Source organism: Ovis aries, chromosome 15, assembly GCF_016772045.2.
Source record: "Ovis aries strain OAR_USU_Benz2616 breed Rambouillet chromosome 15, ARS-UI_Ramb_v3.0, whole genome shotgun sequence".
NCBI classification, from domain to species: Eukaryota; Metazoa; Chordata; class Mammalia; order Artiodactyla; family Bovidae; genus Ovis; species Ovis aries.
The window spans coordinates 48,730,792-48,754,348 of NC_056068.1; the positions used below are offsets into that span (position 1 = coordinate 48,730,792).

Consider the following 23,557-nt stretch of genomic DNA (forward strand, 5'->3'; position numbering starts at 1 on the left):
ATTCTCCAGGCAAGAATACTGGAGTGGGTTGCCATGCCCTCCTCCAGGGGATCTTCCCTCCATATGTATATATGAGCATTATTCCTTGGATGGCAAATTGTTCAATTGAACTGCCAAACCTTTTGTTTCATAAGAGTAGTTACTAAACAATTTTTTCTCTAACAGGTCAATTGTCTTCTACCAATTATGCATACTAGCTGCTTGTTAGCTCAAACCTCTCTAATGCTTGATATCAATCATAATATCTGTTGGATAAAAATATAAACTGTGATTTCTATCATTTTCATTTTTAATTTCATGATTGCAAGTAAGGATAAAATCTGTTTTAAATAATTGGAAAATTGCATTCACTTCTGTATGAATTTTTCACAATTTATCCACTTATTTTCTACCAGGAAATATATTTAACTTGTGTAGAGAGGTAGAACAAATAGAAAGAATGAAACTTAAAGTGCATGAGTAATAGGAGAATGTTGATGGAAACACAACTATAGATAAAAGGATATAAAATTTCATTTGAAGATCAAAAAGGGAAAGTTTGTAGAAACTCGTTTTAGCTCAATGAATGTAGACATAAACCTAAAGGTAAGCAAGGGTAGGGCTGCCCTGGTGGCTCAGTGAACCCCCCTGCCAATGCAGGAGACACGGATTCAGTCCCTGGGTTGGGAAGATCCTCTGGAGAAGGAAATGCCAATCCACTCTAGTTTCTTGCTGGGAAATCCCATGGACAGAGGAGCCTGGCGGCTACAGTCCTTGGGGTTGCAAAAGAGTTGGGCACTACTTAATGACTAAACAGCAATGCCAAAAAGTGAAGGAAGCTCAGAATACAGGTTATAATAATATTGTAATTTTTACCTACTAGCGCAAACACAAATTCTGGGGCCAGATGTGGGTCATGAGCAATACAATGAGCTGTTCATTTTCTGACACACTGTCATCAGGCTCACTCTTGCCATCATCCTGCATGAATCCCATGTTGGTCTGAATTAAGCCCCTTCTGTTTATTCTACAACAGTCCCCCAGAACTGCAATATTTAAATCTCAAAGCCTCCCACCCCCTATAATTTGGCATGTGCCCAAACTATTATAACTAAAATCGAAAATAAAGTTTATTTTCCATTCAAAATATTCTATCACCCCTCCTGTTTCACTCTGCTTTGTATCTTACAGTTGCATGTTTGTTACTGAGTCATCCAAACCCATGACTCTCACATAGTCTTCAGCTTTCAACTGATATCCTTTTCTTCTTAATGGAAGATTTTAATTTCATATATGTAACTCCAGTTGTTTGATACCTAGATATCTTTTCTCATTTAGCATCTACAGAGCAGCCACACTGAAATTTATAACTCTGATGTAATATTCCACACTCAGACAGATAATGAAATAATTTCTATCAAAATATTTACAGACATTGTATTTATTCCATAGACTATAATTCTCTGCATTTTGGCTAACTTCCCAGAGGCTTCAAAATTTATGTTATGATTTGTTTGCATTAGATGAAAATCCATGAAGGGAAAACTAAAACATCTGATGATTATGTCAGCATATAATAAGACTGATATCTATCCATCAACCTTCATTCTCATCGGCATTCCTGGATTAGAGACTGCTCACATCTGGATCTCCATCCCCTTTTGTGTGATCTATCTTTTAGCCCTACTGGGAAACTGCTCTCTTCTCTTTATTATCAAGACAGATTCTAGCCTCCATGAGCCAATGTACCTCTTCCTCTGCATGCTAACTCTGGCTGACCTTATTGTGTGCACTACAGCTGTGCCCAAACTTCTCAGCCTCTTCTGGTTCCATGATGGAGAGATTCGCTTTGAAGCCTGCCTCACCCAAGTGTTCCTGATTCACTCTTGCTCCACCATGGAGTCTGGCTTCTTCCTGGCAATGGCTTTTGACCGTTATATAGCCATTTGTAATCCATTAAGACATGCATCTATTCTGACACATTCTACAATTGGGTGCATCGGTCTAGCAATTGTATTCTGGGGCACGGTACTTCTCTTTCCTCACCCTTTCTTGCTACGGTGGCTTCCCTACTGCAGAAATATCATTTCCCATACCTATTGTGAGTTCATGGCCCTCATCAAGATTGCCTGTGCTGAGACCAGAATCCGCAGAGCCTATAGCCTCACTGTTGCCTTTCTTACAGGAGGAGTGGACTTCATATTGATCATTTGTTCTTATGTCCTCATACTCTACACTGTCTTCCATCTCCCATCCAAGGATGCCCGACTCAAGACTTTGGGTACTTGTGGCTCTCATGTCTGTGTAATCTTAGTGTCCTATACTCCAGCCTTCTTCTCTTTTCTTACTCACAGGTTTGGGGACCATGTGGCGCCCCATGTCCACATATTTGTGGCCAACATTTATCTCCTAGTCCCTCCCCTGGTGAACCCCATCATCTATGGGGTAAGGACCAAGAAGATACGAAACAGGTTTCTTAAATTTTTCAATTTTTCAAAGTCTCTGAACTAAATCTTTTTTATTCATAACTAATATCTGAACAACATTATATTATCTAACTGTGAATGTGTGGTTTCTTTTTTTTTATTTTTTTAGTTTTTTATTTTTTAAATTTTAAAATCTTTAATTCTTACATGCGTTCCCAAACATGAACCCCCCTCCCACCTCCCTCCCCATAACATCTCTCTGGGTCATCCCCATGCACCAGCCCCAAGCATGCTGTATCCTGCATCAGACATGAGATAAATCCACACACATATGGACACCTTATCTTTGACAAAGGAGGCAAGAATATACAATGGAGTAAAGACAATCTCTTTAACAAGTGGTGCTGGGAAAACTGGTCAACCACTTGTAAAAGAATGAAACTAGATCACTTTCTAACACCGCACACAGAAATAAACTCAAAATGGATTAAAGATCTAAATGTAAGATCAGAAACTATAAAACTCCTAGAGGAGAACATAGGCAAAACACTCTCAGACATAAATCACAGCAGGATCCTCTATGATCCACCTCCCAGAATTCTGGAAATAAAAGCAAAAATAAACAAATGGGATCTAATTAAAATTAAAAGCTTCTGCACAACAAAGGAAAATATAAGCAAGGTGAAAAGACAGCCTTCTGAATGGGAGAAAATAATAGCAAATGAAGCAACTGACAAACAACTAATCTCAAAAATATACAAGCAACTTATGCAGCTCAATTCCAGAAAAATAAACGACCCAATCAAAAAATGGGCCCAAGAACTAAATAGACATTTCTCCAAAGAAGACATACGGATGGCTAACAAACACATGAAAAGATGCTCAACATCACTCATTATTAGAGAAATGCAAATCAAAACCACAATGAGGTACCACTTCACACCAGTCAGAATGTCTGCGATCCAAAAATCTGCAAGCAATGAATGTGTGGTTTCTTCATCAAGAACTTCTTTTAATTGTTTGAGGGCTAAGGTTTTTCTATGGGAAGTAACTTATCCAAAGATGGGTTATTACATTATTACATCTATGTTGTCATAGGCATTAAGGCAGGTGTATTACCAAGTAAGGCTCTTTGTCAAAATAATAAAATATTATTTCAAAAATGGAGAATCATATGAGGTGAAAAATAAGAGAAATTTAAAACCAGCATGATATATAATCACATCTTTGGCTTACAGTATAAAATTTACTACTGGATTTAGAAATTTCTATTTTTTGCCCCAGTTCTTCCTTCTTTACTAAATGTACTTCATTCTCAAGCATATGCTTTCATATTGTCTTAGTCAGAGTCTCTTGGTGCTACCTTCTCTGTTATCTGTTCACCAAAATTTTCTCCAATTCACCCTCTTCTTGAATGGCACTTCTCTAACTAAGCAGTTCTATTCGCTAGTTATTACATTTTATTAGTCTTTTCAAGTTATTCTCCTACAGTCTTTTGGAATCTATTATTAGTTGAATAGGCTCATTGTTGACCAAATTATCCTTAACTGTTATCTTTTCTCTTTGTCATTAAATAATTTTACTTTTCTTGATGTCTTAAAGGTTCACATGGGGCTTCCCATGTGGCTCAGTGGTAAAGGGTCTGCCTGCCAATGCAGGAGATGCAAAAGATGCTCAGTCCCTGAGCCAGGAAGACCTCCTGGAGAAGGAAATGACAACCCACTCTAGTATTCTTGCCTGGGAAATCCCATGGGTAGAGGATCCTGGTGGGTGGCATCTGTGGGGTTGCAAAGAGTCAGATGCAACTAAGCACACACCACACAGGTTCCCATGGGTAAATCTCGTAGGCATTATGCTAACCAATAAGTCAGACACAAGAGAATACATGCTGTATTGTTCTATGTAAATGAAAATCTAGAGAAAGTAAAACTATGAGGCATCATATTCAGGCATTCATATTTTCAAGTTCCCTAGGTAATCTACAGATGCAACTAAAATTCAGCTTCAGTTGTGCACAGAGAAATTAGTTGACCAATGGGGAAATATTTTAGTCAAGTACTTCACCATTCAAGCTAAAAATGGGAAGTTAATCAGCATTTATTAAGCATTTGCTAGGTTCCAAGCTCTTCATTTTGTATTTTATATACATAATGACTTAACTCTTATATTTTCTAGGGTTAGTCATCATAAATATCCATATGTTAAATAGCTTAACAAACTCATATTCAACAGGTTAGTGAGTCAAGGAGCTAGAATTGGAAGTCTTTTCCAGCTCTAAAACCATAGTTTTCTTCTAATCTCGCAGTAATTCCATATATAGATTTACATTCTTAGCCACTACACTATATCTAGTTATATTACACACTGCTATGTAAGTGTGACAAGTGCTATGATAGAAGTATTAATGCAAAATAGGTAATTAGCCAAGGCTATGGGGTTTAGATGGAGAAGGCAATGGCACCCCACTCCAGTACTCTTGCTTGGAAAACCCCATAGACAGAGGAACCTGGTAGGCTGCAGTCCATGGGGTCGCTACTAGTCAGACACGACTGAGCGACTTCACTTTCACTTTTCACTTTCATGCATTGGAGAAGGAAATGGCAACCCACTCCAGTGTTCTTGCCTGGAGAATCCCAGGGACTGGGGAGCCTGGTGGGCTGCTGTCTCTGGGATCGCACAGAGTCGGACACGACTGAAGTGACTTAGCAGCAGCAGCAACAGCATGGGATTTAGAAAATCATAAAAGTGTTCCAGAAGGATAGGACATCAGGAACATTAGATAGATAATTAAAAGCCAGTGTGGATTAGGTCAAGTCAGTTGTGTGTGTGTGTGTGTGTGTGTTTATGTGTGTGCACATGCATGCACTTGTGTGTTGGATAAAGGGAAGTGTCCAGTTTTGCGTTAGCCAATTCTACATTCAAACATCTCACTTCCTAACGATTATCTGATTTTTCCCCCCTCTGGCAATGAACCATTTTGATTAATAATCAAATTTCAACTTTCGAGAATAATAGTTCTCAAGATTAAGGAGGCTTAATGTCTCTTAAGAATACAGATTGCTCAGACCTACTCTAAAGCTATTAAGATTCAGAACTTCCGTCACATGTCTCATAAATAAAATCCTATTTTCTTTTGATAGATCATACTGAGTACTTATGATTCAGTGGTCCAAGCTTTGAGAAATACTGTTGTAGGAAAGTGAGAATGAACACATAAAGGACCTTCCACTTAAAGGATATAACATGGTTTAAAATTCCTACCAGGAGTTATAGCTTTTCAGTAGAATATAGAAACTTAGAAGATGTGTCTCTAAAAACTTAAAAAAATGCTAAATAATCAAAATCCATACTTTTTTTGAAAATGTCAGATGACTGAAATTAGAGAGCAACTAACCAACACAAAACCTCAGAGAAGATAGGCAGAGCCAAAGATGTATGAAACATAGTTCCATGCTCACCAGCCAAGATGCCATACGCCATACAAGCCTGTAAAAAAGAACTGGTTAAAATTTTCAAGCGAATTCCTCACAACTAAGTGTAGACCTACTGAGAATATAGAATGGCTGAGGGCCATCTGTGTATGACACAAATGAGAATTTAGACCCACTCAGGTTTTTCTCCCTAGAGCTCAGCCAGGTACTCCTGGAAAGCCTACTCTTGGAAAGTAGGACTAGAGTCCTGAGAAGGCTTGCATCACGGAACAGACTTGGAGGATGGGAATGGCATCCGCTGTAGGATGGGGACTATACGACACCCAGTTCCTGTCCCCTAAGTATCAAGTGAAGATCCGTTGCCTGTGAGGTAAAGGAGTAGAAACAGACTCTATAATCCCAGGCTGAAGCAGGTTCATCAGAAGTCCCCTGCAGCACTGAGGGAGGGGCAGAATCACAGAGAAATATGCACTTTCAATATCCAGGAACACTGCACCTGCCTGAGACAGGCTGAAACAGAACAATCAGAAGACAACCCCATCCTCCAGCTCCCACCAGCAGACTCGGTGGGTTTAAGTAACAAAGCACTGTGCTCTGTTCCTGAGGGTATGTGGAGAGCCTGGAGATTGGTCTTGTCTGGTACACAGGAATAAAGGGGTGATCCAAAGCTGATACTGGGATAGACATTAGAAAACCTTCTCACCAGCCCTCAGCCTGAGTAAAAGGTAAAGTTAGAGAGATATGAATCCTGTGACTCATTCACTGAGGACATTCAAAGAAATTGCAGGAGGAAATGGATGGCTTTAGTAATCCCTTACCAATTTAAAGATTTGAACCTGTAGTGAGCAAACTTCTAACAGAAGTCTCCAGGCCTAAATAGCTGCACTGGTGAATTCTACCAAACTTATAAAGGTTAAATACCAGTTCTCCATGAATTAACCAAAACATACAAACAGACTAAATACTTTCCAAATCACTCAAGAAAACAAATTAGGCTGTATAACTAGAGTTCATTTCATAAGTAGAATAAGTGGATAATTAATTTTCTAGAACCACAGTAAGGTTCTAGAAAATCCAAAGCATAACTGGTTGTTTTTGAATAAACCCAAGTTCAGTGTGTGATGTTAATTAATGAAAACTCCAATAATTTATGACATTATATTTTCCATTGCAATAAAAATAAGTGGAACTTTTTTCCTAAAGTGCCTTCTATAGAATGAGTGTCATAGTATGCTTGGAGGATAATTTCCAAGTTTACAATGAATAATTTATTAATTAAAAGCTCTGAGAGTTCTGCAGTAAAATATAGCTAAAAATTTAGTTTTATTGGCCAAGATTTACAAACATATTTTCCCTTAAATCTTTTCTACAAATAATGTCAGTAAAGCCATATAGAAATAGAAATAGTGAGTGATAACACATGGAATTAAAATTTCATCTTAAACACACACACACAAACTCAGGGGTAATACTGGACTTGAAATCTAAGGCTTCCAACATTCTATTAGGATAAAACTTTTCTATGGAGTGGCAAAATGGCAGAAAACACAGAGGCAAACTGCTTGAAAAATAAGAACTTCTTTGAAAAGAAGTATCAGCAAGCAAGACTCTGTAAGAACTCATCCATTAAACAAGCAACAGAATGCAGCTTGAAAGAAAAGAAAAGAAAACTATGTATTTACAAAGATTGTCAACTTTCCTCCATTTTGTTCATAGAAAATTCTCATCTTCACACATAGCATATACACAGTGTCAATTTCATATCCTCTAACATTAACATAGCAAAGTCAAGAGCAGCATTCTTTTTAATAGTGATTCCAGGCATATGGGAAGTGCTCCAGCATCTGTTATTTTAGAACTAGCAATGATCACAGTAACTCATTTATTTTTGTTTAAATCAAGATATAAAGACCTTTTTTGTTTGCTTGTGTTTTTTTTTTGCAGTGGGGGCAGCATGGTTTAGTTTCAATCTGATGGTGACTATGGAATGTGATGTGTTTTGTTCAGTCATAGTAGAAGCAAAACAAAGTGTTGATTTTCTTCCACGTGAAGAGGCTGAATTACTTTCAAACAATGGAAATTATAAAACACCTTTATAAATGCATTTGACATGATTCTAACTTTCTAATTTGGGTTTGTGAAGGAAGCTGACACGCCTTTTCTAAGATAGGCCTCTATTGCTTCCAAATATTTCATTTTGACCATAGAGTGCCACTCCCTTCTTAGATTTGATTCTTTACCAGAGTTATGCTTTTTTCTTGGAAAATACTTTCAGCACATGCTCTCTAATCTGTTTAGTCCTGACACCATAGATTACAGGGTTGAGAGCAGGTGGAATGACTACATAGAAATTGGCCAGAAGGATGTGGATATAGCGTGGTATATTCCGGCCAAACCTGTGGATCATGAATGAAAAAAATGCAGGAGTGTAGAAAGCCAACATGACACACACATGGGAACCACAGGTGCTGAGAGCTTTGAGCCGGGCATCATGGGAAGGAAGCTGAAATACAGCACGGAGGATCTGTACATAGGAGATGACAATGGCTACAATGTCAAACACCAAGATAGAGATAGCACATAAGCCATAGATGATGTTGACCCTGATGCTGGCACAGGATAGGCGGGCAATACCCATGTGCTCACAGTAAGTGTGAGGTATGATTTGGTGCCCACAAAATGGTAACCTTAGAATGAGCGGAATAAAGGCGATGACGAAAGTCAGAGGTCTCAGGAGGACTGCCAGTGCAATGATGGTTACTGCCTTGTTTGTCAGCACCAGTGTGTAGTGAAGAGGGTTACAGATGGCCACATAGCGATCATAGGCCATGGCCACGAGCACAGCCGACTCCATGCCAGTGCATAGGTGGATGAAGAACATCTGGACCAGGCAACCCTCAAAGGAGATTTCTCTCAGCTTGAACCAGAAGATGCCAAGCATCTTGGGGATGGTGGATGTGGACAGGCCCAGGTCAACAGATGACAGCATGGCCAGGAAGAAGAACATGGGCTGATGGAGACTCCTTTCAGTCTGAATCACAGAAAGGATGCTAATATTCCCAAGTACAGCTGTCAGATACACAACAAAGAAAGGAAAACCAATCCATATATGCACATGTTCCAGTCCAGGTATCCCCAGAAGAAGGAAAGAGGAGGGATGAAATAGTGTGGCATTGAGTGAGGCCATCATTTGGGGATCTTTTTGCAGTGAAATATTTCAGAGACCAAGATCTTCTCAGTCAGAGAACATGTTTCATCCTACAGGGAAAATGAAGAAATCAGTGAAACTTGTACTATAACTGCTGGCTTTGTTGCATCATAGAGTCCTGAAAGTCTATGAAATTTAATGGTAAAACATGGCCACAAGATTTAATGTACTTCCTCAAATCCATTCAATTGAATTTTATATTTTAGTTCAACAAACATTGACTGTGTATCTACCATATACGCACTGAGTTCTATGCTAAGACTGAATGCAAAAGATGAGTTAGACAAGGTATCTTTCCTGGTGGAACTTAAAATGTTAGTGGTTGAAAGAGTCATACAAATAGGCCATTCAAATTAATAAAATAATTTTAAGATAAGTCGTTCCCTTGCTACTTGGGTACGCAAAATATTTCTTGAAAACTTTTTGTTATTTCATAGAAAAACTGGTTGATTCATGACTATATATTTTATATACAAGGTAAGAATACATCTTATACATAATGAGAAATATATGGTATGTGAATTATATCTCAAAAAAATTCTCTTTTAAAAAATGACAACCATTATTATTCTGAATACACCACATTTCTAACTTAAACATACACAATACACTATTAAAAGGAACTATAACTGTAACAAGAACTTTGTAAGACAGTTTTGGATCTGTGCTGGCCTTTCACTATTTAAACCACCCAAAACTATTCCTCATATCGTAGTCATCTTCTGGTCTCTCCTCTCTTGTTAGTTCTAACATCATAAAATAACCTTTCATGAAGTTTTATCAATGAAACCACGGGAAACGTCATCTCTGGATGATCTTCTTAAACTGGGTCTGCTTAGTATGGAATGTATATTTCCCTCTTCATTTCTCTTCTGACTGTAGGCAAGTGGAGCCTGCTATTTGTGTCTTCCTGTCAAGACAGAAACACAGATACATATATACATACACACAAATGTTAATGTTCAGGTTTATAAAAGATCACAAAGTGGTCCAGTAAAATGAGTTATACACTTCACTCTCTGAATCCAAATATACCATTATTTTTACTATACAAAGTTGTCACCATGATATATCACCTTAATAAGTCTGAGCACACTGTAATTGAGTTGTTTCTTTCTCTTTCACACTCACATACTCTGTCTCTCAATAGAGAGAGAGATGGATTGACATATACATAAAAAAGGGCCATATGCCGATGCAAAACAGGGAGACACTGCATTAGATAGGTAAACTGTATTAGAACAATGTTTCTAGGCATGAAAGTGTGTGTGTGTGTGTGTGTGTGTGTGTGTGTGTGTGTGTTGAAAGGGCACATTGCTGCTTGAGCCTTGGACACATTGCATGAGAAATTTACAAAGGAGACTTTGATCCCAGATACTGGAAGGAAATAAAACTGTGAATTAAGATAATTAGTCAAAAGCAAGCAAATTATAGAAGTGAGAAAAAAGAAAGGGGATATGCAGAAAGAAATAAGAACTATGTAGGAAAAATACATAATATCAAGAAGGATGATGTTATAAGGAGTCATATTTATTTATTGAATTTTTAAAATTTTATCTTATATTGGAATATAGCTGATTAACAATGTTGTATTAATGAATGATATTTAAATTGAGGGGATTTGGGAAAGAAACAAAGTAGAATCCTATCATCAAGTTTCTTTTCTGTGGCTTGAGTTCAGCTAACTTAGAGCTTACTGTTTGGGAAACAGCATAATTTTTAGACATAGCTATTAGGAATTGAAGCCAAATGCTATTGCTCATTGCCATTTGAATTTAATTAAGTAATTATTTTTCTTTTAGTCTGAAATTCCTCCCCTACGAAATGAGGTTAAAATGTTGACATCACTGGTTGTTGCAAGGTTTCCATGGGTCATAATGTGTTCATCAAAAAGGTAGCTACAGTTACTGATTAACCTATTGATGAGAACGTGAGAAATAAACAGCTATAGTGAACTTGGTTCTGCATATCTCAACTTGTTAGGTAATTCTCATATCAGGGCAGACTTTAAATCCTGATAGTTCATTTGCATATAAATATTTTGAAAGAGTTCATTATATAAGTACATCTGATTACCCTTATCCTTAGACATTTTCACAGATATTTGCATTATATACTTGGAGATTGTCCTATTTGAAATGATTAGGACTATGTTCTAGTTGGAGGAAACTAGGAGAAGGCGATGGCACCCCACTCCAGTACTCTTGCCTAGAAAATCCCATGGATGGAAGAGCCTGGTAGGCTGCAGTACATGGGGTCGTGAAGAGTCGGACACGACTGAGTGGCTTCACTTTCATTTTCATGCATTGGAGAAGGAAATGGCAACCCACTCCAGTGCTCTTGCCTGGAGAATCCCAGGGACAAGAGTGCCTAATGGGCTGCCGTCTATGGGGCCGCGCAGAGTCAGACACGACTGAAGCGACTTAGCAGTAGCAGCAGCAGCAAGTTGTTTGGTTGTGTTTTACTAGGATGTAACTGATGAGGGATCATTTCTGAATAGTTTAAGTTCAATTATAGTTCTCCCTGTGTTGAATATAATCTCAGGATAGGGGCATTTCTCCAATCTTTATATTGGTTTAGAAAGGGTTGATGGTGAGAAAGAAAACACAAAGAGAATTTCGATAGATCAGTAAATAGATAAAGAGTCAGGTTAGCAAAGAGCTCTAGTGCACAGAAAGAATGTCACAAGTATCAAAAGATATATGAGCTGCACACAGAGAATGTTTAATAATGTATTAGAAAAATGAAAGCAGTAATTGCTCAAGTGTACATAAAGGATTATACCAACACATTCTTATAGTCAGTTCCCTTATCCTCTCCCCTTAGTCGGAAAGCTTTGCTTGCTTCCCCCTATCCTACCACCTACCATTCTTTTTCTTGTGCTCAGCTGATCACAGAAAAAGATCTTCATTTCTAAAAAGTAACTTACCTGAAGAGATATCTAGAGAAGTTAGCATCCTTTTGAACTCCCTTTGCTTAGGTGGGAGGTTTTATGGTTTGGTGGACACAGACTCCAGAATGAGACTTTGGTTGTATTGGGAACACTCTAAGTTTGGGAGAGAGAACAATAAATCTCTGAGATCTGAAATAACTCCTTTTTCAGTGAAATAGAACATCAACAGACATAAGTAGCCCACATCCTGATCCTGGGCCTAGACTTTCAAATTCAGTATTGTTTATTTTCAAGGGAAAATTATTATTATATTTTTTATATTCTAAAATTATTAAACATTTTTTCACAACAGAGTTCTTCGGATTGGTTCTAAGCTCTTTATCCTAACTCCTTGAGATGGCTGGGCCTGATCTAGGCTACATGATGTATAAAGCAATGGCTGCATTAAATTTGGATCTCTCTTCTAGTATTGTATAGCTACCATTTTGATTTGATATTGGCCAATGCAGGAGACACAGAAGATGGGGCTTCAGTCCCTGGGTCTGGAAGATACCCTGGAGGAGGAAATGACAACCCACTCTAGTATTCTTGCCTGAAAAATCTCATGGACAGAGGAGCCTGGCAGGCTACAGTCTTCAGTTCAATTCAGTCATGTCCGACTCTTTGCACCCCATGGACTGCAGCATGACAGGCTTCCCTGTCCATCACCAACTTCCAGAGTTTGCTCAAACTCATGTCCATCGAATCAGTGATGCCATCCAACCATCTCATCCTCTGTCATCCCCTTCTCCTCCTGCCTTCAATCTTTCCCAGCATCAGGGTCTTTACCAATGAGTCAGTTCTTTGCATCAGGTGGCCGAACTTTTGGAGTTTCAGCTTTAGCATCAGTCCTTCCAATGAATATTCAGGACTTATTTCCTTTAGGATTGACTGGTTTGATCTCTTTGGAGTCCAAGGGACTCTCAAGAGTCCTCTCCAACACCACAGTTCAAAAGCATCAATTCTTCGGCGCTCAGCTTTATTTATGGTCCAGCTCTCACATCCATACATGACTACTGGAAAAACCATAGCTTTAACTAGACAGGCCTTTGTTGATAAAGTAATGTCTATGCTTTTTAATATGCTGTCTAGGTTGGTCATAGCTTTTCTTCTTTTAATTTCATGATTGCAGTCACCATCTGCAGTGATTCTGGAGCCCAAGAAAATAAAGTCTGGCATGGGCTACAGTCTATGAGTGCAAAGAGTCAGACATGATTGAGTGACTGAGCACACGTGCATGAACCTGGAGATAGCATCAGATCACACAGGTCAAAATCCATTCCTGCAAGATTTCCCCTGCCTTACTTCCAATACCAGTCACAAGCCCAGTTATATCATCCCTGCTTCTGACAGACCAGCATACAGACCAGATTGTAGGTTGATTGTAAACTCTAAACTCACTCTTTTGACTTCAGTGGCAAATTTCAAGTTAAAATTATTACTTGTACATTTGACTGACTGATTATAAATCAGAGATTACCATGACCTTCTCCTTGTATGCTTGTATACTAAGCCACTGCAGTTGCGCGTAGCTCTTTGCAACCTCACGAACTGTAGCCTGCCAAGCTGCTCTGTCCATGGAATTTTTCAAACAAGAATACCGGGATGGATTGCCATGACCTCCTCTTTGGGTTCAATTAATTTGCTAGAGCAGCTTACAGAATTCAAAGAAAAAAATTACTTAAGAGAACACTGCTTTAGTCCCTATTTCTAGCACAGAGTCTCTAAAACCCTTGGAATTTAATGCCCTCTTTAGGCATACTACTCTCCTCAAATTTCCACATCTTCACAAACCAAGAAGCTCTCTAAATCCCATCATTTGTGTTTTTATTGGAGCTTTATTACACAGGTAATGTTTGATTAAATCATTGACCATTGGGGATTGAACTCAATCTCTAGCTAGTCTCCCCTCCCAGAGGGAGACGATGGAAAGTTACAATCCTCTTAATTACAGGATTATCTCTGCAAGCAACCATCTCCCCCACCCACACCCTCATTTTAGGTGAGGACCTAAAAGTCAGTTCATTAACATAAAAAAGACACTTTTATGGCTCTTATCATTTAGGAAATTCCAAGAGTTTTAAGTGCTCTGTGCCAGAAACAAGGACTGAAGCTGAATACTTCTTATTATAAATCATGATATCACAATCCATGTGCAAATTGCCTTATCCTCACAGTCTCAGTTAATTTCTATTGAGATATAATTGACCTAAAACATTGTGTTGGTTTAAGGTGTAGAACTTTACTCAATACACTTACATACTGTAGCATGACTATTACATTAGTGTTGGTAATACTCTGTCACATCATACAATTATCTCTTTTTTTATGGTTCGGTTCAGTTCCGTCACTCAGTCATGTCTGACTCCTTGCGACCTCATGAATCACAGCATGCAAGGCCTCCCTGTCCATCACCATCTTCCGGAGTTCACTCAGACTCACGTCCATCGAGTCCGTGATGCCATCCAGCCATCTCATCCTCTGTCGTCCCCTTCTCCTCCTGTCCCCAATCCCTCCCAGCATCAGAGTCTTTTCCAATGAGTCAACTCTTCGCATGAGGTGGCCAAAGTACTGGAGTTTCAGCTTTAGCATCATTCCTTCCAAAGGACACCCAGGGCTGATGTCCTTCAGAATGGACTGGTTGGATCTCCTTGCAGTCCAAGGGACTCTCAAGAGTCTTCTCCAACACCACAGTTCAAAAGCATCAATTCTTCGGTGCTCAGGTTTCTTCACAGTCCAACTTTCATATCCATGCATGACGACTTTTTTATGGTGAGAATATTTAAAAACTAATCTGTTAGAGATTTTAAAGTATGTATGCATGCACTCTAAGTTGCTTTAGTAGTGTTTGACTGTGCAAACCTATGGACTGTAGCCTTCTAGGAAGTCCCTGGGGATTCTCCAGGCAAGAACCTATGGAGTAGGTTGCCATGCCCTCCTCCAGGGGATCTTCCCAACCCAGAGACTGAACCCACTTCTCTTATGTCTCCCATATTGGCAGGTGGGTTCTTTACCACTAACACCACCTGAGAAGCCCATTTTTAAGTACATAATACAGTATTATTGACTGTAGTCACTGCACAGTGCATTAGATCCCCAGAATTTATTCATCTTCTAACTACCAGTTTGTAACTTTAACCAACATCTCCTCAGTTCTCCCATCCTTAGTCCCTGATAAGTACTGTTCTACTTTCTGTTTCTATGAATCAAACTCTTAAATTCCCCCATATAAGTGATATCATATAGTATTTGTCTTTCTCTGACTTATCTCTCACTTAATGTCCTGACAGTACATCCATGTTGTCAAAAATTGCAGGATTTTCTCCTTTATTTTGGCTGAATAATATTTCATTGTGTATACACACTACATCTTCTTTATCCATCCTCAGTGGGCAAACAGTTAGTTGTGTTTTTTTTTTTTTTTCATATCTCAACTCTTCTGAATATTGCTGCAAGAAACATGGGAAAGCAGCTATCTTTTTCAGTATCATGTTTTAATTTATTTTGGATATATACACCAATAAGATTAAAATGAAAGAATGGTCAACGGTTTCATATGTTGAGAGTTGTATTATGATGAGGGCAGGGGCATTTGCTTCGGTTTGGTGACCAGAGATCATTTATCAACTTGACTAAGGCTGTTTCAGCTTTAGCAGGATGTTGGGTAGGATAAAGAGAATAGGGATAAGCTGAGAAAAATCAAATTATAAGCTGTTTTGTGCTGGTATAATCCTTTTCACATGTATTTAGATAATTCCAGATGATCTACAATCCTCAAAGGGTGATATTATACATTCGCTTGTTTTCCAGTTCTATAACCAGACATTTGTATACTTTCCCACTTGTAAGTTCTAAGATTTCAACTCTTACTTAGGAATTTCCATCTGTTTCACAGTGTTATAAGGTTTTGAACTAAGTATCTAGTATGGGAACTTTCTGCTCTTTGACTTCACTGGTGCTCAATTCCTTTTGGCAGTAATACCTCAATCTGCCAACACAATTGGATAGCCGCCATAAAGTTAGGACTCTGTCACTCTGAGTTGAAGTATCAAAATACAGCTAGATCTCTGTCTTCCTTCTCTTTCTTAATACTTGCTGGGTTCCAACAACTGACTTAGGTAGTGCTCTGGCTGCAAATATTCTCACAGCTCTCCTCATTACTAGCCTTTCCGCTTAGCAAAAGATTTTCCTTCCAAATAATTACCTCTTCTTCCCTTCTTTCTTCTAGGTTTTTGTTAGTGTGTTTATTTTGTGAAATACAAAAGTGGGGAGACAGTATGCATTCAGGTGCATTCAGGTAAAACTCAAAGGAATTTGAAGGAGAGAACAAGTGTATTCCTCAGAAGAATCTGGAAAAAGTTGTTTAGAAAAAATAGTTTGAGAGGAAAAGGGGGACCATTTATAAATTATGTTCATCACTTTAATTCCTCGTTGTGATGAAAATAGTTGAGGCTAGAATCTGCACGTAGAATTAAAATGCTTCAGTAGAAGATGTAGAAGCTGTACAAACAAAGGCTCAGATTCTAATCATAGCTGTTCTATAGTTTGTTCAATGGCATTTCTAAACCAGGTAAGGGCAAAATCAAGGGCCAAGCTGATTCAGCTCTCTGTGAGAGGTCTCTTCCTGGCTTGTAGATATCTGCCTCCTTGCTATCCACATATGGCCATTTCTCTTCTTAAGTGAAAGTCCCTCAATCATTTCCAACTCTTATGACCAGACCAGAATACCAGAGTGGGTAGCCATTCCCTTCTCCAGGGCATCTTCCCAACCTGGGAATTGAACCTAGCTCTCCCGCATTGCAGGCAGATTCTTTACCAGCTGAACCACCAGGGAAGCCCAGGAATACTGGAGTGGGTAGCCTATCCCTTCTCCAGCAGATATTTCCAACCCAGGTATTAAACCTGAGACTCTTACATTGCAGGCAGATTCTTTACAATCTGAGCTACCAGGGAAGCTCTTCTTATGAGGCAAATAATCCCATCATGAGAGCCCCACCCTAATAACCTGCTCCAGTCCTAATTACCTTCCAAAAACCCCATCTGAAAATACCATCACATCGGGGGTTAGAGATTCAACACATGAAGTGTCTATAAACTTTCAGTCCATAGCAGTGCCCTGAACTTGCCGGATATTATGTATGATCCTCAGTCTTAACCACTGCTGGCTGCAGAATTTGAGAAGCCCAGTGCAAAGTGAAGTTCCTAGGGTTGTTAGGAAATTAGAATAGGAAAAAGGAGTGCAGAATGGAGGTGGCTAAAAGACAAAGAAGGGAAAAGCCCAAAAGAATAGAAAGGAAGGTCCAAGGACCTAAGTGAGGACCTCAGGTAAAACAAACAGCCCTCTTGGCTAGCCCAATTTACATAGGGCAGGCCCAGAGGGAGGAGGAAAAGACATATAATAAGAGGAGCCAAAATTCAGGAGGAGGGACTTCTCTTCTCTTCTCTCCTCTTCTCTTCTCTTTTGGGTCAACCTGCCCTCACACCTTGAGGATGTGTTTTCCTTTGCTTTCTAAATGAAACTGAGCTGTAACACTGCTCCATCTGTTGCTTCAAATTTTTGCTGCCATGAGACAAAAGAGAGGAAATTACACACTCCTTACAGAGTCCTTGTTGAAAATGCAGGAGGGAAATAAAAGAGCTTTGTTTTTCTTTGATAGTGTTGACTGGAAAAAAAAATGACATTTAACCTAAAAGTAGAGAGTTCTTTTATTTGGTGGGAATGTTTAGGACTCTGAGGCCAGGAGTCAGCACCCTAGTAACTCAGAAACCTGCTCCAAGAAGGCAGAAGGGGAAGTCAGGCTCTGTGCTACTTTGCAACAGAAGGAGCAGGCAGTCTGAACATCAAATATCGGTGTTTAGCATTCTTTGTATGGGACGATGCAAGCCTCTGGGCTCACTGAATTTATTCCTTTCATATGTACCTCAGCTATCTGGAGCCAATCCTGTTTCCCTGGTAACCTTTTGAAGTGGCAGATGGCTTTCTGTTGCATTCCCCAGCTCCTCTGCAGTCATCTTGGGGTGGTGGCGGCAGAATCTGCTGGATCACAGTGTGGGGATCCGTCATTCACATCTGGAGGCCAGAAACTGCTGATGGTGGTGACATTCGTATTGATTGGTAATGGCAGGAGATATTTTCATTTCACAACGATTTCTCTCTTTCAAGAAATTATGGTGTTCTTTTTTATCTCCTGTTGTTCTTTCTTTGGGGTGTGAGGATAACTGTTGGGTGAGAGAAAACTTGCACAGGAACAGAGGACCTCTGTCTTATGAAGTAGAGTACTGGTTACCAATGTGGATAACTTCAGAATTTGAAGCAGGCCAAGGGCAAGAGAAAGCAGCAGCAGTCTGTGGGCCAGGGTAGGATAACAAGTGGCAAAATATCATTCTTGGAAGATAGGAGGAGTGTAGCAGGTGTGAATGTATGTGAGTCTGACACGATGGGTATAGCAGGCATGAAGGTATATGTCTGATTTCAAATCCTATCATCTGCCTCATTTTCACGTAAGATTTCAATTCCAGGATATAAAGTCAAAGATTGCTGTCATTCAGTCACTCAGTCAGTGCAGTGTCCAACTTTTGGGGATCCCGTGGCCCATGATCTGCAGCACTCCAGGCCTCCCTGTCCTTCACTATGTCCTGGGGAGTTTGCTGAAACTCATGTCTATTGAGTTAGTGATGCCATCCAACGATCTCATCTTCTGTCACCCCCTTTACCTCTTGCTCTCAATGTTTCCCAGCATCAGGGTCTTTTCCAGTGAGTCGACTCTTCGCATCCAGTGGCCAAAGTATTGGAGCTTTAACTTCAGCATCGGTCCTTCCAATGAATACTCAGGACTGACTTCCTTTAGGATGGACTGGTTTGAACTCTACTGTCCAAAGGACTCTCAAGAGTCTTCTCCAGCACCAGAGTTCAAAAGCATCAATTTTTCGGCTCTCAGTCTTCTTTATAGTCCACCTCTCACATCTGTACATCATTACTGGAAAATCCACAGCTTTGAATAGATGAGCCTTTGTTGGCAAAGTGATGTCTCTGCTTTTTAATATGCTGTCTAGATTTGTCATAGCTTTTCTTCCAAGGAGTTAGTTTCTTTTAATTTCATGGTGGCAGTCACTGTCTACAGTGATTTTGGAACCCTAGAAAATTAAAGTCTGTCACTGTTTCCAAATTCAAAGATAAAAGTGTTTGAAAAACTCAAGCACAGCAAATTATTAACCCCCACACATTGGACCCTCTTTTAAAAACAAGATTTTGAGTACTGTGGGTATTTGTCAAATACCCACAAAATGTTTATTAGCATTACATAGCCTCTGCAAGTCCTATTATTGTGATATATTAGTTAGTTGCTGTTTCTGAGGAAAAAAAAAAAAGGCAAAAAGACTGTGTAAGTCAATAAATGCACTAATAAAGTTTTTATTTTTATATAATAATTAGACTAATTTGAAACATCTAAAACACATTATGAACATCTACTTTAAATTATTGATATATTTGAAAAATTCATTCAAATTTTATTAATTCTGCCTATTGAATATAACTCAAAATTTGATTGCAGGGTTAAAGTCAATAAGACCCAGAGTCTCAGGTGGTGCTAGTTGTAAAGAACCTGCCTGCCAAGGCAAGAGTTGCAAGAGATGCAGGTTCAATCCCTGGGTAGGGAAGATCCCCTGCAGAAGGAAATGGCAACTCACTCCAGTATTCTTGCCTGGAGAATTCCATGGACAGAGGAGCCTAGTGGGATTCATTCCACAGAGTCACAAAGAGTTGGACACGACTAAAGTGACTTCACAAGCAAGCAAGCAAAGTCAGTAAAAAAAAAAAAAATGAAGTAAATTATTAGGTTTGAGGTTAACTATGAATGAGAAGTGAGTTACTATAGTAAAACATAAAGAACAATTGAAAAATAAGTAAAATAAAATGAAGAGGTTAAATAATAGATCCAACATCACTTTTAATTGGTAAACATATAAATAAATAAATAGTACAACAGAAGTGTTTTGTCGTGAGAATCATTGTTTTGGAACACAGAATTGTACTGTCTCCTTAAATGAAGATCTGAGATGGTAAGAGAATGAGCTCCATTTATTATTGCATGATGTAAGATGGAGCAGGTTAATGAAAGGTTAATGGAGATTCACAAGGTAATCAAGAAACCTCACTTTTTTTCTGTCTTCTTTTTCTTAGTAATCATGGCTTTCTAATCATATCTCAGGGCCAGATTAGAAACTAGAATCCTCAGAGACCTTATGTCCTTTTACAAAACTGGCTCTAGGAGATTTTCTCTGGAAAATCTTCTCATAAAGACTGAGCAGATTGAGACAAAACAGACAGGATTTGATCCTGGTGTTTAGTCTGGTGAGTTTGTTTGTTTTAACTTTTGTTTAATATTGAAGTATAGCTGATTAACAATGTTGTGACAGTTTTAGTTACTGAGTCTTCTCTGTCCCCCAACTCAGACTGCATCTATAGGACACAATGATGGGTGAAAGGAAAGAAGAATGGAAGAGAAAGAAAAGAGATATGGGATAAGTTTTGAGGAAAGGAGACAAATGATGGAGTTTAGGGAAAGAATATTATCACATTTAGGAAGGACCATATAATCCTAGGCATTTAATTGGATTTCAGCCTAAATCTATCCAGCAGACATTTCAGAAAAAAAATGTCTGCCTGATATCTAAAGAAAGGTGGATAGCTAGTATCTTTGGAATACAGTTCAAAGTGTTTTGAAAGAATTTTATGTTCTAAATAGAGGTTAATTTTAAGGATTTATTTACAATTCTTATTTCTATTTTCTACATGAAGAAACTGAGGTACAGAGATATTAAAGTTCTTGTGCAGACCCACACAGCTAAGAAGTAATACTTCTTACTTTCTCTCAACTCTAGAGTGAATACTCATGAAGCTGGCTTTTAACACAACTAGTCTGAATGTAGAGCTCGTGCTCTTATACACTGGAAAGTACTATGCTATAAAAAATAGAAATTGTTTAAACCATCCCAGTTAGGATGCAGATGAGGTACTATATTTAATGACATTTTTAGAAATAGAATCAAGTCTTGATCTTTTTTCCATAAGTGGGGAAGGGAAAAGAGCAATGCTCATATTTCTGGATGGGCCAAATCACTGAATAGTAATACCATTTACTGAGACTGATAACAGCACAATTCAGATGAAGTTACAGTTGGAGTTTTGTAGAAGCAGGATTGGGGATTAAATTATAGAAATATATTATTTGTAATATTTTTGCATGTGAAAATGTGAAAGTAGTTACTCAGGAATTTGGTTATATGAATCTGAATTTGTCACAGTCCTGAGGACAAGTGACATTTATTTATTAATCTTTATTATAAAGAAAGTTTTTAAAGCAATGGATGTGGATAAGATTATTTAGAAATATTAAGTTAAATGAGAAATAACAGGAGCTAAAGCTGATGGTTAAGAATTACCAGTATTTACTAAATAATCAGAGGAACAGATGTCTTTAAAAGAAAATGTGAAGATGAAAATAGAAATAAAAGATGAAATGTTCAGTATCATAGGACTTATCATTCTAGAGCTTACAGAAATACATTTATAGAATTTCCTCACACAATGATGACAATTACAGGGAAGCACTTGATCCTGCTATTGAGAGGTGCTATGTATGTATGACTAAGGATGTCTTATAATTTTGAGAAACTCTATTTCATTTTATTTTAATACCACATGGCCTGTCCTTGGAGTTCGCCAAGCAAGAATACTGTATTGAGTTGCCATTCCCTTCTCCAGAGATATTCCTGGTCCAGGAGTCAAACCTGGGTCTCCTAAATTGCAGGTAGATTCTTTACCATCTGAGCTAACAGGGAAGCCCTTTAAGAGTAGATTACATGATTGAATTCAAATATTGATGTAGAACTTGTTTCCATATTTGTGGAATAGCTTTATGAATTTTTAGAAATTTATTTCCTTTGAATATCTTTGTTTTTCAGTACTGCATCGGATTATATACAGTTGATCTTTGAATTTTGTGGGTCTAATTGTACTTTTTTTTCAATTATAAATGCTATAGTACTACGTGATCCAAGGTTGGTTAAATCAGAGAATGTAAAACTGCAGAAATGGAAAGGTAACAATAAAGTTACATGTTATTTTTTATTGCAAGGAAAGTTGGTGCCACACCCCCCAAATTGTTCAAGGGTCAACTGCATAACATTTTATTCATGATTGTAACAAACCTCAAATTTGAAATGTTTCAGGACAGTTTCCAACACAGAACACACCCAATAATGTGTATTTAATGAATAACACATAACATACATGGAACTATTAACAAGATTAGAGCTCAAATTATATCCAGCCTAGGATGTCTTTATGACCATTAATCATTTTAATATTGATTTCTTACTTTATGAAATATACTGTACTAAGTGATATCAGGGATATAAATAAATGACATATTCTGTCAGCACTAAAGAATTCATATTTTGTAAATATTTTATTGAACTTCCATATCCATAAACAAGGTACACATTATAAAAGCATGGCTCAATTTTTTACAAAGTGATTACATTTGTATAACCAGTGTATAAGTAAATAAACAGACATTATCAACTCCCTGGGAGTCCCACTCATGCTGACTACCAGTATTCCACAAAGTAACAATTATCCTGACTTCTTAGACTCTAGAATAGTTTTTACTATTTTTAACTTTTATATAAATAGCTAATTTCTTTCTCTCATCATCATTTGGTAATATACCTACATGTTAGGACATGCAGTTGTAGATTGTTCATATGTATAGTATTTCACTGTATACACTATTAGCCTACACTGTTTAAGAACACAGAAGAAAAGGATATTTAGTCTGTATGAGGTCATTCACCATTACCCTGAGTATATATCTCAATTATGTCTTGAAGGGAGTTTTTAAAATTTGTTTGATGTAACTTTCCATTATTGTTTATGTGCTTTGTCCATCAGAGGCTTGGACATAACACCAGTATTTTTACCAATTTAAATCCAAGGGAGTCAAGGAGAAAATATCAGGGTGTTCTCATGGTAACATCAAATGGATAGAATACCTCTGGGCAGGAATGAAAGTTTGAAATGGTTTAAACACAAGATTGTAGGTGTCTTCAATTTCAGTGACAAGAACCAAGATCACTAACAACCCTTCCTTCCACACATCCATCTCACTGTAAACTGTTGTCCCATCTAAACTGTGTAATTCCTGAAGGCTTGTCAACAGGTAAAGACTACCTTTACTATCCCATCCCACTTTCACATGCCCATAGATGTTACACATTGTTCTTGGGGTTTTACAAAATTTGCTCTTTAACAATCAGCTAAGCAAAACTATTGAATGTCCACAGGAGCGTTAAAGTGTAAACTGACTCATTGGAAAAGACCCTGATGTTGGGAAAGATTGAAGGTGGGAGGAGAAGGGGACAACAGAGTATGAGATGGTTAGATGGCATCACCAACTCAATGGACATGAGTTTGAGTAAACTCTGGGAGTTGGTGATGGGCAGGGGTCCTGGTGTGCTGTAGTCCATGGGGTTGCAAAGAGTCAGACACGACTGAGCAACTGAACTGACTGACTGA

General features: G+C 38.3%; 2 protein-coding genes across 2 annotated transcripts; one reads left to right on the forward strand and one right to left on the reverse strand.

Moving 5' to 3' along the window:
- Positions 1–1,512: 1,512 nt before the first annotated feature.
- LOC101114466 (olfactory receptor 52D1-like) lies at positions 1,513–2,490 on the forward strand. The gene has a single exon (XM_012096590.4). It carries the CDS (start codon positions 1,513–1,515, stop codon positions 2,488–2,490), a length of 978 nt encoding a protein of 325 aa, XP_011951980.4.
- Positions 2,491–8,081: 5,591 nt separating this feature from the next.
- On the reverse strand, positions 8,082–9,026 carry LOC101114725 (olfactory receptor 52E1-like). Its single transcript, XM_004016681.4, has one exon. The coding sequence runs from the start codon at positions 9,024–9,026 to the stop codon at positions 8,082–8,084; it is 945 nt and encodes a 314-aa protein (XP_004016730.3).
- Between the last annotated feature and the right edge of the window lie 14,531 nt (positions 9,027–23,557).

Excerpts from the sequence above, each read along its gene's own strand:
- LOC101114466 (XM_012096590.4), top strand. The coding sequence starts at position 1,513 with ATGAAGGGAAAACTAAAACATCTGATGATTATGTCAGCATATAATAAG.
- LOC101114725 (XM_004016681.4), bottom strand. The coding sequence starts at position 9,026 with ATGATGGCCTCACTCAATGCCACACTATTTCATCCCTCCTCTTTCCTT.